Source organism: Thalia democratica, chromosome 9, assembly GCF_965202585.1.
Source record: "Thalia democratica chromosome 9, ktThaDemo2.hap1.1, whole genome shotgun sequence".
NCBI classification, from domain to species: domain Eukaryota; kingdom Metazoa; phylum Chordata; class Thaliacea; order Salpida; family Salpidae; genus Thalia; species Thalia democratica.
Window position 1 is genome coordinate 31003123 of NC_139173.1, and position 16976 is coordinate 31020098.

At 33.4% G+C, this 16976-nt stretch overlaps 1 protein-coding gene across 1 annotated transcript in view; it reads right to left on the minus strand.

Moving 5' to 3' along the window:
- The window catches only part of LOC145845187 (uncharacterized), a 204207-nt gene that overhangs the window by 31821 nt on the left and 155410 nt on the right, over window positions 1-16976 (minus strand). Inside the window, exons 160-183 of the mRNA XM_082952610.1 lie at window positions 16629-16763; window positions 16216-16362; window positions 15825-16012; window positions 15343-15454; window positions 14879-15067; window positions 11803-14024; window positions 11445-11733; window positions 10891-11025; window positions 10637-10783; window positions 10344-10531; window positions 10172-10283; window positions 9599-9787; window positions 7009-9227; window positions 6643-6931; window positions 6442-6573; window positions 5957-6103; window positions 5556-5743; window positions 4922-5033; window positions 4582-4770; window positions 1924-4145; window positions 1565-1853; window positions 1323-1457; window positions 676-863; window positions 375-486 (exon numbers count right to left, since the gene is read on the minus strand). Coding sequence (XP_082808736.1) covers window positions 375-486; window positions 676-863; window positions 1323-1457; window positions 1565-1853; window positions 1924-4145; window positions 4582-4770; window positions 4922-5033; window positions 5556-5743; window positions 5957-6103; window positions 6442-6573; window positions 6643-6931; window positions 7009-9227; window positions 9599-9787; window positions 10172-10283; window positions 10344-10531; window positions 10637-10783; window positions 10891-11025; window positions 11445-11733; window positions 11803-14024; window positions 14879-15067; window positions 15343-15454; window positions 15825-16012; window positions 16216-16362; window positions 16629-16763 — 10275 coding nt within the window. The remainder of the gene's footprint in view (window positions 1-374; window positions 487-675; window positions 864-1322; window positions 1458-1564; window positions 1854-1923; window positions 4146-4581; window positions 4771-4921; window positions 5034-5555; window positions 5744-5956; window positions 6104-6441; window positions 6574-6642; window positions 6932-7008; window positions 9228-9598; window positions 9788-10171; window positions 10284-10343; window positions 10532-10636; window positions 10784-10890; window positions 11026-11444; window positions 11734-11802; window positions 14025-14878; window positions 15068-15342; window positions 15455-15824; window positions 16013-16215; window positions 16363-16628; window positions 16764-16976) is intronic.

Below are 16976 nucleotides of genomic sequence, written 5' to 3' on the forward strand. Positions count from 1 at the left end.
CTTTTTATGGTTGCTTAGTTTGCTACAATATGTTCAAAGCTTCCTAGTTAAATAAATTTTACGTTAAGCAAGCTCTAAAATGTTTTCTTATAGTATGAACTCGTGTTTTGTATTTACAATTCTTATTTTGATGTACCTTTAGTGCTAAAGTCTTATAAGAAACTTTACGAACAATGTTTTTTTCTAATTCAAAATTTATAGATTATTGTTTCTAAACGTTTTATTTAAAGTAAAATTTAGTTAAAAACTTTTTTAAACTAGATCAGTATCTACATGTTGTTTTGTTTTTATGAATAGAAATCAAACAATATACATTTATTTAAATGATATTAGAATAGTTTAAATTACAAACAAAACAGCAAACTCAAACTGACTTGATGCGTGCTCAACGGTGCACTTTCCTGAAACCAGCGCCTTTCCGCATCCCATCGCGTTTTCAGCTGCCACTTTGAACAAGTAAGTCTCCTTTCTCACCAGTTTAGTGATCTGTGAGATTTTATTAGAATATTATGATCATAACAGACAGTACTTATCCATTATGAAGCATCTAGAAAGTTTATTTTTTGTAGCAGTAATTGATATTTAACTAGCAAATGTTTTTATCACCAACTCTTTTTACTTTTCTTTTACCAACTCTTTTTACTTAATTTTTAATCTTTTTACACAGTTATGTACCTTGTAGCGACGTTTTGCAGTGCAAGCTGTCACTGGTGACCACGATTCTTGTCCTATTGGTCGATAATGAACCACGTAACCAGTAATGCTTGTTCCACCATTATCAAGTGGTTCTTGCCATGCAATTGTCACATTATCAGCTTCAATTGAGTCGAAAATAATACGACCATGAGGTTGTGCGGGTACATCTAAACATTAATAGTTGTAGTTTTTGTAAAAACATTAAGTATAGAAAATATTTAACATGATAATTATTTAAAAGTTTGAACAAAAAGTTATTTGTCTATTTTTAGTATTATTCTAAAAGAGTATAAATGTTTAAAATATATTTTTACCTAGTACAAGCACATTAATTTTGTAACTATTTTCTCCTCTTGAATTTTTAAGCTTAAGGTTGTAAACTCCGCTGCTACATCTTTGTATTTTCTTTATTTTAAGTGAAGTGTAGTTCTGGCTCGAAGACATTTTTGTTTGTTTGTTGTCTACGCAAAACAAGAAAAACAATTAAAATATAAACCATTTATTATATTTTTTATTGCAAGTAGATTTTACCTTTAACTTTAGATTGTTATTGTCTCAACTACAGTTGAGCTTAAAAGACGTACAAAAAATTTTACGACAATTATTTAATTTTTTTAATATTTTACCTTCGAGAGCGCTATCTTTGTAGCTCCACTCAACCTGCGGTGTCGGGTTTCCGGCAATTGGTACTGAAATGTTCAGTGCAGAACCTGCCTTTACTTTCACCAACTTCACAGCGGAAGTATCAGCTGAAGGCATAACTGCAAAGTTTAAAGTTTGTTAGAAACTTTAAAAAATTTAAAACGCTTTGTAACTATGTATATTTTACAAAGTTGTTTAAAATGTTGAACAGAGATCATCAAATTACTTGTGTAATCTTTAGTGTGGATGTTTGTTGCTGCAATACATGGAAGTCCTTGTCCAATTTCGTTTACAGCTTTTATACGAACATCGTACTTACAATCTTCGACTAAACTGCTGATTTCGTAGAAGAACTTCTCATCTGATTTACAGCTTTCATCGAAAGCACTTATTTCCCCGCTGATACTCCAGTCTTCTTCTTCAAACTTACTTACTTCTACAACGTATGAAGATACTCGACTACCTCCGTCGTATTCTGGTTTCTCCCAGGATACTTTGATCGTGGTTTTAGTAATCTTTAAAAATTAAATACGTTTAAATTTATTCTTTTTAATTGAAACTAGTAAACATTTTTTTCAAACTTACTTCTTCAACAACTAAGTTCAAAGGAGCCGTTGGAGCATTTGTTATCTTGAGACTTTCTTCTGTTTCTCTTGATACTCCGGCACCATACTTATTGAAAGCTGTCACGCGGAACTTGTATGTTTTTCCTTCGACAAGCTTATCAAGCCTGTAAAATGTCCTCGTGCAATCTGAGCACACGGTAGACCAGGACATCTGCAAAAGATCGCACTTTTCAATCAGATATCCAGTTAGCTCCGTGCAACCATCGAATTCTGGTTCATTCCAGCTAAGCGTTACTGATTCTGATTTTATGTCTTTGTAGATAATCGAACCAACAGGACCAGGTACATCAAGAACATTGACTTGTACTCTTAACTTTTTGGCACCTGCTGCATTTTTAATTGTAATTATGTACTTTCCGGCGTCTTCACGTTGAATATTTTCAATTGTCAGTACAGAAGAAGATTTAGTTCCAGATATAAGTGTAGCTGGGTTTAATTTATTGTCATTATCTCTTGACCATGTCGCTTCAACTGAAGGTCGACCAGAAAATCCTGCAGAAAGACACAAAGTCTGACCAGAGAAAACAGTTAAGAGAGACTTAAAGTCATCATCAATAATAAACTCTGGTTCCTCAGATCGGTCAACAGCTTTTATGAAGTCGTTACATTCACAAGGTTGGCCTAAACCTGCCCTGTTGATTGCTTTTACTTGTAGCTCATAGACTTGGTTTTCTTCGAGACCCTCTACAACCATTTTACAGTCTGTTACTGGTGTTTCATTGACAACAAACCACTCAGCACTGTCTGTTGCATCAAACTTCTTCTTTTCAACTACATATCCGGTAACTTCACTTCCGTTATCGTTCAGTGGAGCTTCCCAGTCAATTGTAGCTGAGTTCTTTGATGTGTCAACCAACCTTACAAGACACGGAGGTCCTGGTGGTTTGACTTGTAGTCTGCACTCAATTGATTTTGACACTGGGCCTGGTAAACTAATACCAGCGGCGTTTTCTGCGTATACACGGAACTCATAGAAAGCTCCTTCAATCAAGCTAGTAACGCGATACTGAGTATCTGTGATGGCTTCTTCATTACACTTAGCCCACCTTTGACCCTTGTCTTTAAGTCTCTCGACGTGATAGCCAGTTATCTTGCTGCCACCGTCATTTTCAGGAGCACTGAACCCTATGGTGATCGAGTTGAAGTGAGTTCTCACGCTGTAAGGCATGCCTGGAGCGTCTGGCGCGCCAAAGTTGTGCTTAGGTACAAACAGTTGTGACTGCAAGAAGTGGCTGACTCCCGTTGCGTTCACTGCTTTTATTCTGAAGATGTACTCGTGACCTTCTAGCAGTCTGATCACTTTGACCGCAGTCGTCTCACTATGGTCATTTATTATTTCCCAGCTCAGTTTTGACGTGTCGCATTTTGAAACAATGTAGTACAAAACATCAGACCCTCCATTATAAACCGGAGGACTCCATGAAAGCATACATCCCTTTGCTGTCACTTCTGTGAACTTTACAGGACCTTCAGGTGCTCCTGGTGTGTCAACAACAACCACATTTACTGCAGCTGATGCATCTCCACTGAGATTTGAGGCTGTAAGCTCGTATTTGCCTGCATCTTCACGAGTCACTTGTTCAATGACAAGTGTAGAAGATCCACGTGTTGTTGTGTTACAACTTCTTACGTCTTCAGCGATGTCTTCTGGACTGTTTACTTTATTCCATGAAACAGTTGGTCTTGGTGAGCCTGTTACAAGCATTTCAACTTGTAGTTGTTTACCTTGTTCAATTTTGATTTTGTCTGAACCAGACACAACCACTTTAGGCACTTCTGGTACGTCTCTGAATAGAATAGGGCCACACACATCAGATGATGGTCCTACGATTCCACTCTTATTACGTGCAGACACTCTGAACTCATATGAAGCTAATCTGATGAGATCATCAACTTCATACTCACAACTGTTTATAGCATCGTAGTTGCATCTGACCCAAACTTTGTCAATGCTGCATCGTTTTTCAACAATGTACATAACAATTGGAGAGCCTCCATCAAGTTGAGGTGGTTGCCATTGAAGAACCATAGTCATTCTAGTTATTTCAATAACTTTGAGGTCAGTAGGTGGTGAAATAGTTTCACAGGCAACAAATGGATTGCAAATATCACTTGGCTCGCTCAAACCAACTTCATTTTCGGCGATGACTCGAACTTGATAGCATATTCCAGTTGTTAGATCTAGAAGTATTTTAACTAATAATTAGTAACCTTTTTCATACTCATATAAACATATTTTCATAGTCAACTTTAACATAACATTTTCTTATTTCCAGTAGATTAGTTATTATTAATTCTATAGGTTTCGGTGTTAGTACTTTGTTGTAACTTGATTATTGTATGAAGCTTAAAACTTGTCATGTAGAATTTTTGACTACTAGATTTGTTTTAAAGTGTTTGTCTTATATATTGTAGTACAATTAGTAGTATATTTAAGTTGTCACATAAAATTGCTAACTTAAATTAAAAAATAAGATTTTTAACAAATTTTTAGAGCTTTATCAAAAAAAATAGTCTAGAGGTTCTGCCATTGTAAAAAAAACTATTAAGTAGCAGTTTATTACATTGCAATTAAATTTCTAATGTAAGCTTGTTATCAATGTTATGCTAGTTTTACCTTTCAACTGATAATCGCATTTATTGGTAGAACTTTCATTTGCACGAATCCATTTCATGGTTCGTTTTTCTTTGTATTCCACAAAGTATCCGTGTACTTCAGGTCCTGATTTAGGGGCTTTCCATAACACTCTTGCTGATTCTTTAGTGACTTGACTAATCTCTGGTTTTCCAGGCTTGTTAGGCACAGCTAAAAAACATAACAGAGTTATTTATTTTTGTAAATTTTGGTAATTATTAAATTTTTCAATGTAATTTAATGCTACAAAACTAGCACTAAACTATTTTTAACTAGCTTTTCTTTCGAAAAATTATGTGTGAATAATAAATAAATAACAAACTTTTTAAGTGATCAACAGTGCATTTTCCTGATACTAATGGTTTTCCACAACCAATAACGTTCTCAGCAGCTACTTTGAAGTAGTAAGTTTCTTGTCGTTTAAGCTTGGTAATCTGAAAAATTTATATATTTTGTTGTTAAATGTTATTTTCTTGAAATATTGTCCTTTCAATATCAAATTAATAAAATCAGACTGGTTAAAAAAAGGTGTTTTTTTTTTAAATTAAGGCTCAGATAGCCGTGAAATTTTTAATACTTTAGATAAAACAATTGAAAACAAATAGGTACTTAAATGCACATTTAACAACACGTCTCCAAAATTTGTACTGTTTTTAAATAGAACTTTTTGTGTTAGAGTGCTTTAGGTAATAGCCTAGATTTTTAAAAAGCAAGTATAGGTTTCTTTAAGGCAAAGTTCATGTAGTCGTAAGATTTTTAGTACATTACTTGAAGAACAAGAAAAATCAAACAGTTTCATAGCTGTTAACAACATTTCTGCAAAGTATAAACTGTTTTTATAAAGAATTATTTGTTTTAGAGCGCTTTGTCAGGTCTGTCCAATAATAAAACGACTGTTTACTTAAAATGATGAAACCAAAAAAAGTTAAATCCGATAACGAAATACTTTTTCTAACCTTGTAGCGACGTTTTGCAGTGCAAGCTGTTACTGGTGACCATGATTCTTGTCCTATTGGTCGATAATGAACCACGTAACCAGTTATATTCGTTCCACCATTATCAAGTGGTTCTTGCCATGCAATTGTCACATTATCAGCTTCAATTGAATCGAAAATAATGCGACCGTGAGGTTGTGCGGGTACATCTGATTATAAAAACAAGGTAAACTTTTGAATTTAAAAGATAGTTGTTAATTACAAAATTAAACTTTATTCCAAGTAAATTTAAGTTACACCTTGGCATAAATTAAGCACACTTTTTAAATTTTTGGTAATACTATTGTACTTTTTTATACTTTAATGACTCTATAAACTTCTTTGATAAGAAATGTAATAAGACTTATGATTCTTTTATTAACCTAGCACAAGAATGTTGATTTTGTAGCTGTTCGTTCCTCGTGAGTTAGTGAGCTTGAGGTTGTAAATGCCACTGTCACACCTTTGCATGTTTGCTGCCTGCATGCTAGCATGGTAGTTTCCAGAACTCATTTTGAAGTGTTTTCCAACTATAATTTGTTACAATTTTGTATGTAAGGTTTATTTTAGAAATTGTTCAAAAAATGTTGCATTTGCTAGTAAGACTTTTCGTCATTCAAAAAATTGAATAAAAAAGAATGTTCTCTTATAATAAAAGTTTCATCTTAAAAGCTTTTCCAGTTCTAATGTTTAACAATTGCTTTTTATTATTTTATTTGATAAATTTTAATTCCAGTTCAAAGTTTTATGTATCTCAAAAAGTAATGAGTTAAACTACAGTTTTTCATATTTAACCACATAAATTTTTGATTCTAAACTGAAAACTTATTTAAATTATCTACAAGGCAAGCTAGAAATTAAAACAAACTGGTTTTGTTGTCCTTGCGAGACCATTCAATAGTAGGTTTAGGAAGTCCTCTTATCGGAACGGAAACGTTCAGAGTTGATGAAGCTTTCAAAGTTACCAGTTTGTAGAAAGACACATCAGCAGTAGGCTCTTCTACAAAAAAAACAGATAGTTTTGTGTAAAATTTATTTGAACTGACTTTTAATGTGAAATGTTTCAAACCTGTATAGTCCTTAGTATGAATGTTTGTTATTGCAATGCTTGGAAGTCCTTGTCCAATTTCGTTTACAGCTTTTACACGAACATCGTATTTACAATCTTCGACTAAACTGCTGATTTCATAAACGAATTTCTCATCTATTTTACAGCTTTCATCGATAGCACTTAATTCACCGCTGACATTCCAGTCTTCTTCTTCAAACTTACTTACTTCTACAACGTATGAAGATACTCGACTACCTCCATCGTATTCTGGTTTCTCAAATGATACTTTGATTGTTGTTTTTGTAATCTAAAATTATAGTTAGATATAAACATAACTTATTTAATAAAGAAAGAATTAACTTGCTTTAGTTTAGTTTAACTTACTTCTTCAACAACTAAGTTCAATGGAGCCGATGGGGCGTTTGTTATCTTGAGACTTTCTTCTGTTTCTCTTGATACTCCTGCACCATACTTATTGAAAGCTGTCACGCGGAACCTGTACGTTTTTCCTTCAACAAGCTTGTCAAGCCTGTAAAATGTCCTTGTGCAATCTGAACACACGGTGGACCAGGACATCTGCAAAAGATCACACTTTTCAATGAGATATCCATTAAGCTCACAACAACCATCGAATTCAGGTTCATTCCAGCTAAGTGTTACTGATTCTGACTTGATGTCTTTATAGATAATCGAACCAACAGGACCAGGTACGTCAAGAACATTGACTTGTACACTAAGCACTTTAGTACCGGCAATGTTAGACAATGTTACGAAATATTTACCAGAATCTTCACGACTGACATTTTCGATCAACAATGTTGAACTTGACTTTGAAACTTCTACAACAGCTTCAGAATTTATTTCATTATTGTTTCTGTGCCATGTAATGTTAGGCTTCGGTCTTCCTTCAAAGTTAACTTTAAGGTTCAATGTTTTGCCAGAAAACAAGGTAATCAAAGATGAAAAGTTTTTATCTAAAATGAAATGCGGTTCTTCAGAACGATCGACTGCTTTTATAAAATCGTTACATTCACAAGGTTGACCTAAGCCTGCCGCATTAATTGCTTTGACTTGCAGTTCGTATACTTGGTTCTCTTCTAATCCATCTACAACCATTTTACAGTCTGTTACTGGTGTCTCATTGACAGTGAACCATTCAGCACTGTCTGTTGCGTCAAATTTCTTCTTCTCAACTACATACCCGGTAACTTCACTTCCGTTATCGTTAAGTGGAGCTTCCCAGTCAATTGTAGCTGAGTTGTTTGATGTGTCAACCAACTTTACAAGACATGGAGGTCCTGGTGGTTTGACTTGTAGTCTGCACTCAATTGGTTTTGATACTGGACCTGGTAAGCTAATACCAGCAGCATTCTCTGCGTATACACGGAACTCATAGAAAGCTCCTTCAATTAAGCTAGTGATACGGTACTGAGTATCTGTGATGGCTTCTTCGTTGCAACGAGCCCACCTTTGACCTCTGTCCTTTAGTCTTTCAACATGATAACCAGTTACTTTGCTACCACCATTGTTGTCTGGTTCGTTCCATTTGATGGTGATTGAGTTGAAGTGAGTTCTTACAGGCTCTGGTCTACCTGGAGAACTTGGTACACCGAAACTGTACTTTGGAACGAAAGGTAGCGACTGTAAGAAGTGACCAACTCCCGTAGCGTTTACTGCTTTTATTCTGAAAACGTATTCGTGACTTTCTTGTAATCTGATCACTTTGAATGACGTTGTCTCGCTTTGTGAGTTAATAATTTCCCAGCTTAGTTTTGATGTGTCGCATTTTGAAACTATATAATACAAAACATCAGACCCTCCATCATAATTAGGAGGACTCCATGACAGCATACATCCCTTTGCTGTGACTTCTGCGAACCTTACAGGGCCTTCAGGTACTCCTGGTGTGTCAACAACAACCACATTTACTGCAGCTGATGCATCTCCACTGAGATTTGAGGCTGTAAGCTCGTATTTGCCTGCATCTTCACGAGTCACTTGTTCAATGACAAGTGTAGAAGATCCACGTGTTGTTGTAATACAACTTCTTACATCTTCAGCAATATCTTCTGGACTGTTTACTTTGTTCCATGATACAACTGGTCGTGGTGTTCCTGTGACAAGCATTTCAACTTGTAGTTGTTTACCCTGTTCAATTTTGATTTTATCTGAACCAGAAACAACGACTTTAGGTAGTTCAGGTATGTCTCTGAATAGAATAGGGCCACAAACATCAGATGTCGGTCCTACAATTCCACTCTTGTTACGTGCAGAAACTCTGAATTCATATGAAGCTAATCTAATAAGATCATCAACTTCATACTCACATTTGTCTACAACATCATAGTTGCATCTGACCCAAACTTTGTCAATGCTGCATCGTTTTTCAACAATGTACATAACAATCGGAGAGCCTCCGTCAAGTTGAGGTGGTTGCCACTGAAGAACCATAGTCATCCTAGTAATTTCAATGACTTTGAGGTCAGTAGGTGGTGAAATTGTTTCAGAAGCAATGAAAGGCTGGCAGATATCACTTGGCTCGCTCAAACCAACTTCATTTTCAGCGATGACTCGAACTTGGTAGCATGTACCAGTTGTTAAATCTGCATAAAGTTTTCAAAGTTTTTAGTTTTATTAAAACATAAATAGTGAAATGTATAAACTTTTACAAAAATAAAACTTTAAAAACTTAAAATTAAGTATTGTCTTTATTTTGTTGTACAACTAATTGTATATTTACATTATAGCGGCTATAAATCTACTAAAAAGTTTCGAATCTTTTAAATAATCTTAAGTCTTAAATTCTTTGAACAAATATAAAACTTCATTTAAGCACTGTGAATACTTGTTAATTGCGTGACTCAGTTTTCTGAAAGATCGCGCTTTGTCTTTTTCAAATTTTACAAATTATTTTTCAGGAAGACAAAATATTATCTAGATTTAAGTAATGAAGATGTTTGCAAGGCAAACAAACCTCTTAATGTAAAATCGCATCTGTTAGTTGAAGTTTTGTTTGCACGAATCCATTTCATACTTCGTTTTTCTTTGTATTCTACAAAATACCCGTGTACTTCAGGTCCTGATTTAGGGGCTTTCCATAAAACTCTTGCTGTTTCTTTGGTGATTTGACTGATCTCTGGTTTTCCAGGCTTACTAGGCACAGCTGAAAATAATTTTTAGATTAAAATTGTGTTTTACACTTTTAAAGTTAAGTTGAAATAAAATGTGTAGTTTTAAACTTTTAAATTTTCAGATACTTTTTTGTTCAGAATATTAAATTTAAGATATTTTTCAAACTTTAATGTCAGTAAAACAATAATTAACAATAATTTCTTTCTTAAATTACTAATGTTTATTTTTACGTTGGTGCTATATTAGCTATTGAAATAATATACAAACCAATTTTAATTCTCGTTTACAGTTTTTAATGTTGAGTTAAAATTTATTGGAACTTAAAAAAGTACATTAAAGTTCAAGTTTCAATTCAAAGAATTTTCTATTACATTTTTGAAATAAAACTATTTGATACTAATATGAAATTGCTTACAGAATGAATATTCAGGAGTGCATTTTCCTGATACTAATGGTTTTCCGCAACCAATAACGTTTTCAGCTGCTACTTTGAAGTAGTAAGTTTGTTGGTGTTGAAGTTTAGTCACCTGAAACAAAATAAAAAAGTGTAAATTAATATTTCTATTGTTATGTTTTGAATATTTTACCTTGTAGCGACGTTTTGCAGTGCAAGCTGTCACTGGTGACCACGATTCTTGTCCTATTGGTCGATAATGAACCACGTAACCAGTTATATTTGTTCCACCATTGTCAAGTGGTTCTTGCCATGCAATTGTCACATTATCGGCTTCAATTGAATCGAAAATAATACGACCATGAGGTTGTGCGGGTACATCTGATTTTGTAATATATGTTTAACTTAAGTAAACAAGTTGATCAGTTTAATGTTTTTTTTGAATAAAAACAAGTAGCTAATTAGCAAGTAAAAACAAGTAGCTACCTAGAACTTTGACTTTGATTTTATAGGTGTTTTTGCCAAGAGCATTTGATACAGACAAAGTGTAATTTCCACTGTCTTTTCTCTGCATATCTTTGATACTCAGGTTCGAATAAACCCCACTGTACTCAACAGTTGCTCGGCTCAATTCTGTTAGATAAAATAAGTTTCATAATACCTATCACAATTAGTATAAGATGAAGATCAATATTTTTACAAAACTTTGTCTTTTTTGTTTATACCAAAATAGTTAATACCTTTGAGATCGTTGTTTTCCAAGGCCCACGAACACGTAGGTTTCGGACTGCCATAGACAGGTACAGATAACTGCAAGCAAGATCCTGCTTTCAGTGTGATAAAATCGCAACTTGAAATGTCCGCAGTGGGAAGTTCTTTAAAAAGTGCTTTCTTTTAGAACTAACTAGTTTTCTTGTAATATAAGATTTGTTGAATATCTTCTTAATAAAGAAAAGCGCTTTCAATAAAGTTAGTTTGAGTATAAGAGACAGCTTAAACAGCATAACCACTAAATTATATCATTTATAGTTGAGGCTTTCTAATGAATTTTACTAAAAATAAATCTATCAAACGTAGTTCACGTTTTGTTTGATTAGATATTACAAAAACATATTCGTTTTAATTACAGATTATGATAATTAATACTAAAACCAATTTTACTGTGTGTACTAAATTTTGTTTTTAATTATTATAAGTTTAACGAAAAAAATAAGACTTGTGAAAATTATAAATGTTGTCTAAAATCGAAACTTTTTTTTTAGATACTATACAAGAATTACAATATGTCTCAAACCTTTGTAATCTTTAGTGTGGATGTTTGTTACTGCAATACATGGAAGTCCTTGTCCAATTTCGTTTACAGCTTTTACACGAACATCGTACTTACAATCTTCGACTAAACTGCTGATTTCATAGAAGAATTTCTCATCTAGTTTACAGCTTTCATCGATAGCACTTATTTCCCAGCTGACATTCCAGTCTTCTTCTTCAAACTTACTAACTTCTACAACGTATGAAGATACTCGACTACCTCCATCGTATTCTGGTTTCTCAAATGATACTTTGATTGTTGTTTTAGTAATCTAAAAGTATAGATGGAGTTAAATATAATTTGATCAATAAACAAAGAATTAAAATTTAGTTCAACTAACTTCTTCAACAACTAAGTTCAATGGAGCCGATGGAGCATTTGTTATCTTGAGACTTTCTTCTGTTTCTCTTGATACTCCTGCCCCATATTTGTTGAAAGCTGTCACGCGGAACTTGTATGTTTTTCCTTCGACAAGCTTATCAAGCCTGTAAAATGTCCTCGTGCAATCTGAACACACGGTAGACCAGGACATCTGCAAAAGATCGCACTTTTCGATTAGATATCCAGTAAGCTCAGTGCAACCATCGAATTCTGGTTCATTCCAGCTAAGCGTTACTGATTCTGATTTGATGTCTTTATAGTTAATAGGACCAACAGGACCAGGTACGTCAAGAACATTAACATGTACTCTCAATTTTTTAGTACCTGCCGTATTTTCTACAGTGACCATGTATTTACCAGAGTCTTCACGCTTAACACTATCAATAACTAATGTAGAGCATTGGTTGTGCGTACTAATGACAGCAGTGCTGTTGAGTTGTTTTGATGAAGCTCTTTCCCAGCTTACTTTAGGCAATGGTCTACCATTAAAGCCAATTTTCAAGTACAATGTTTGACCTGAAAATAGAGTTAAAAGCGACTTGAAATTTTCATCAAGAACGATTTCAGGTTCTTCAGATCGGTCAACAGCTTTTATAAAATCGTTACATTCACAAGGTTGGCCTAATCCTGCTACATTTACAGCTTTTACTTGTAGTTCGTATACTTGGTTTTCTTCTAATCCATCTACAACCATTTCACAGTCTGTTACTGGTGTTTCATTTACAATGAACCATTCAGCACTGTCTGTTGCGTCAAACTTCTTCTTTTCAACTACATAACCGGTAACTTCACTTCCATTATCGTTCAGTGGAGCTTCCCAGTCAATTGAAGCTGAGTTCTTTGATGTGTCAACCAACCTTACAAGACATGGAGGTCCTGGTGGTTTGACTTGCAGTCTGCACTCAATTGGTTTCGATACTGGACCTGGTAAACTAATACCAGCAGCATTCTCGGCGTATACACGGAACTCATAGAAAGCTCCTTCAATCAAGTTTGTTATGCGGTACTGAGTATCTGTGATGGCTTCTTCGTTGCAACGAGCCCACCTGTGGCCCTTGTCTTTAAGTCTCTCAACATGATAACCAGTTACTTTGCTACCACCATTGTTATCCGGTTCGTTCCATTTGATAGTGATAGAGTTAAAGTGAGTTCTTACTGGCTCTGGTCTGCTTGGAGAACTTGGTACACCGAAACTGTACTTTGGAACGAAAGGTAACGACTGTAAGAAGTGACCAACTCCCGTAGCGTTTACTGCTTTTATTCTGAAAACGTATTCGTGACTTTCTTGTAATCTGATCACTTTGAATGACGTTGTCTCGCTTTGTGAGTTAATGACTTCCCAGCTTAGTTTTGATGTATCACATTTTGATATGATATAATATAAAACATCAGACCCTCCATCATAAGTAGGAGGACTCCATGAAAGCATGCATCCCTTTGCTGTAACTTCTGTGAACCTTACAGGACCTTCAGGTACTCCTGGTGTGTCAACAACAACCACATTTACTGCAGCTGATGCATCTCCACTGAGATTTGAGGCTGTAAGCTCGTATTTGCCTGTATCTTCACGAGTTACTTGTTCAATGACAAGTGTAGAAGATCCACGTGTTGTTGTAATACAACTTCTTACATCTTCAGCGATATTTTCTTTACTGTTTACTTTGTTCCATGATACAACTGGTCGTGGTGTTCCAGTGACAAGCATTTTAACTTGTAGTTGTTTACCCTGTTCAACTTTGATTTTATCTGAACCAGAAACAACCACTTTAGGTAATTCAGGTATGTCTCTGAATAGAATAGGGCCACAAACATCAGATGGTGGTCCTACAATTCCACTCTTGTTACGTGCAGACACTCTGAATTCATATGAAGCTAATCTGATGAGATCATCAACTTCATACTCACATTTGTCTACAACATCATAGTTGCATCTGACCCAAACTTTGTCAATGCTGCATCGTTTTTCAACAATGTACATAACAATTGGAGAGCCTCCGTCAAGTTGAGGTGGTTGCCACTGAAGAACCATAGTCATTCTAGTTATTTCAATAACTTTGAGGTCAGTAGGTGGTGAAATTGTTTCACAGGCAACAAATGGACTGCAAATATCACTTGGCTCGCTTAAACCAACTTCATTTTCGGCGATGACTCGTACTTGATAGCATGTACCAGTTTTTAGATCTGTTAAAATGTTTTTATTTTTTGCTTGTTCTTATTTATCCTTATTTATGTTTCATTTGTTTAAATATTTTACTAAAAGAATCAAGTAAAGCCCTTAAAACTTACAATACAATAACACATGAGTATTTTAAAGTACATACTTTAAATTTTATCATATAATTAGAGTTACAAAGTTATTTTGAGTTATTGATATAAATATATTGCTGTAACAATTTATTAAACTAATTTTAAAAGTTATTTTTAACAACTTCAAAATTTTAAAAACCTGCAAAGCTATAACATTAACAAATTTATAGCAAATAATTAATAGCTACGTCATAATGCTTAAACTGTTCTCTTATATTAAACATTTTAGTTCAATTATTCGAAGTGTAGTTTGTTAAAGTGCTTAAAGTAACTAGTAAGTTTATCGATGTTCATTTGCAAGTTTTCCTATATTTAGTTCGTAAACCTTTTTCATTAGTTTGATTATTAACTGACTTACCAACTATGAAAACTTTCTATAAGTAGTATTTTCTAAATAGATTCAAATTTTTCATTAGATTTTAATTTGTCATAAACATAGTTGGTAAACTTAAGTTTAGCCTTGATGTCCACATTTACATTATATTTAATTTTCTGAGCTTGGTCTTAATTTAATATTGCTAATCGAGTAAAACAGTGAATGTTTAATAACGAAATTCTTTAAAATAAAATATTTTCACTTATAGTTACTACTAGTAAACTGAACCACTAGTATCCTTTTAAAAACTTAGTTGTATATACAAATACTTTCATTGTAAAAAATAAGTGTTTTGAAACGAACATAACACCTATAGTAAAATAATTTACAAGATGAAACTAAAAATTTTAACCTTTTAAATTATAATCGCATCTATTGGTAGAAGTTTTATTTGCACGAATCCATTTCATGGTTCGTTTTTCTTTGTATTCTACAAAGTATCCATGTACTTCGGCTCCTGATTTAGGGGCTTTCCATAATACTCTTGCTGATTCTTTGGTGATTTGACTAATCTCTGGTTTTCCAGGCTTGTTAGGCACAGCTGTACAAATGTTTTGTTACATCAAATTGACAATTGTTAGTTGAATGAAAAAACTAACAAAGTTTTTACAGTTTGTTAGGGTTTATATTCTAACTGTGTTTTTAAGTTTTTTAAACCTTTGGTATAAATAATTTGATACTGTTTTTTATCAGACTTTAAGTGATCTTTTTTTATGTTTTTGTATTCAGTTTATAATTGTTTTCAGCATAAATTTAAAATGTTCTCACAAGAGCTCTTATTAAGTTAAAAAAAAAGTTCACTTTATTTTCACTAACTGAAAGAGTAGTCCAAGGTGCATTTTCCTGAAACCAGTGGAGGACCGGATCCGATTGCGTTTTCAGCCGTCACTTTGAAGTAGTACGTCTCTTGTCTTTTCAGATTTGTTACCTGCGCACATAGATTGTAAATATTTTACTACTAATTAAATAGTATTTTAGTACATTTAACTGCCCGTTATAAAAGTAAAAGCTATTTTTTAACATTTGCTTATTAATTACAACTAAAGTCAACTTAAGATATTTTAAATTTATCGATAATAGTTCCCTGATTTTTATTTTCAGGTTTTAAAATAGTATGTAAAGCTCATAAATATTAAAAAAAAAATTTTGCAGGCTTAAACATAAAAAAGAAAACTTAAATCATTTTTGGTAATTTTAAGTAATTTAATACTAAATATTGTAATATTTTAAATCATGCGCACATAAACTCATTAAAAATATTTTAGTTCTGTTTGTACTTGTCATAAATTGAATCATACTTTATAACGACGTTTTGCAGTGCAAGCTGTCACTGGTGACCACGATTCTTGTCCTATTGGTCGATAATGAACCACGTAACCAGTTATATTCGTTCCACCATTATCAAGTGGTTCTTGCCATGCAATTGTCACATTATCAGCTTCAATTGAGTCGAAAATAATGCGACCATGAGGTTGTGCGGGTACATCTGTTTTTTTACACTGACATATTTCATGTAACAATTAAAAAAAATAAAACACATCTTATGTAAAGGTATCTTGAAAAAAATTGTACATCTTTTTTCTTTTTTTTTGGTGATATGAAAAACATACAAAACATTTTTTAAAACAATTTCCTAATAAAAAGGTTGTTCGCAAAGCTGAAAGTAATTAGTAATATGTAAAATCTTACCGAGCACAGTAACTTGAAGAGCGTATTTGTTCGAGCCGACAGAGTTGGTCAGTGAGAGATTGTAAATCGCTGAGTCGCTTCTCCTGACGTCCTTCATTGTGATTTGCAAACTCGACATTCTTGTCGACATTTTTATGCGGTTGTCGTCTGTATTGTTAAATTTTTTGTTAAACTTCATAAAGCTTTTGTGCATAAAAAAATGTATAAAGTAATATAAGTAAATTAATTTATATTAAGTAATGTGTATAAGTACTATAAAATTCATCGTTACAATAATATAAAATTATAAATATCAAGTTTATAAGTCAGCAATTAAAATAGAAACTTTCAATTGGCTAGTATTTTCTTTATTTTTGCAAGACAGTTTTTAATAGAAAGTTTGTTCATATTTCAAATACTATAAAAAAATATACCTGAAATTTCTCTGTCTCCTTTCATTAGTGTAGCAGTTGGTGCTGGGTTGCCACTGATAGGCACTGTAGCATTCAGAGTAGACCCAGCCTTCACTGTAATCACTTTGTAGGCAGATACATTGGCAGAAGGAAGTTCTGAATAATTTAGACAAGTATAGAAGTAAGCAAGTGGTAATTTTTCATTGTTTTACAATTCATTACTAGCTAAAGAGGAATCGTAAAAATTAGCTTTTTATTTCATAGGGTCTTGTTACTAATTGAAAGCAAAATTTTATAAAGCAAATATATAAAGTTTGCATGTGTTTGTAATTTAATTTTATTCGTTTATGTCTGAAAAGTTGTAGCCAA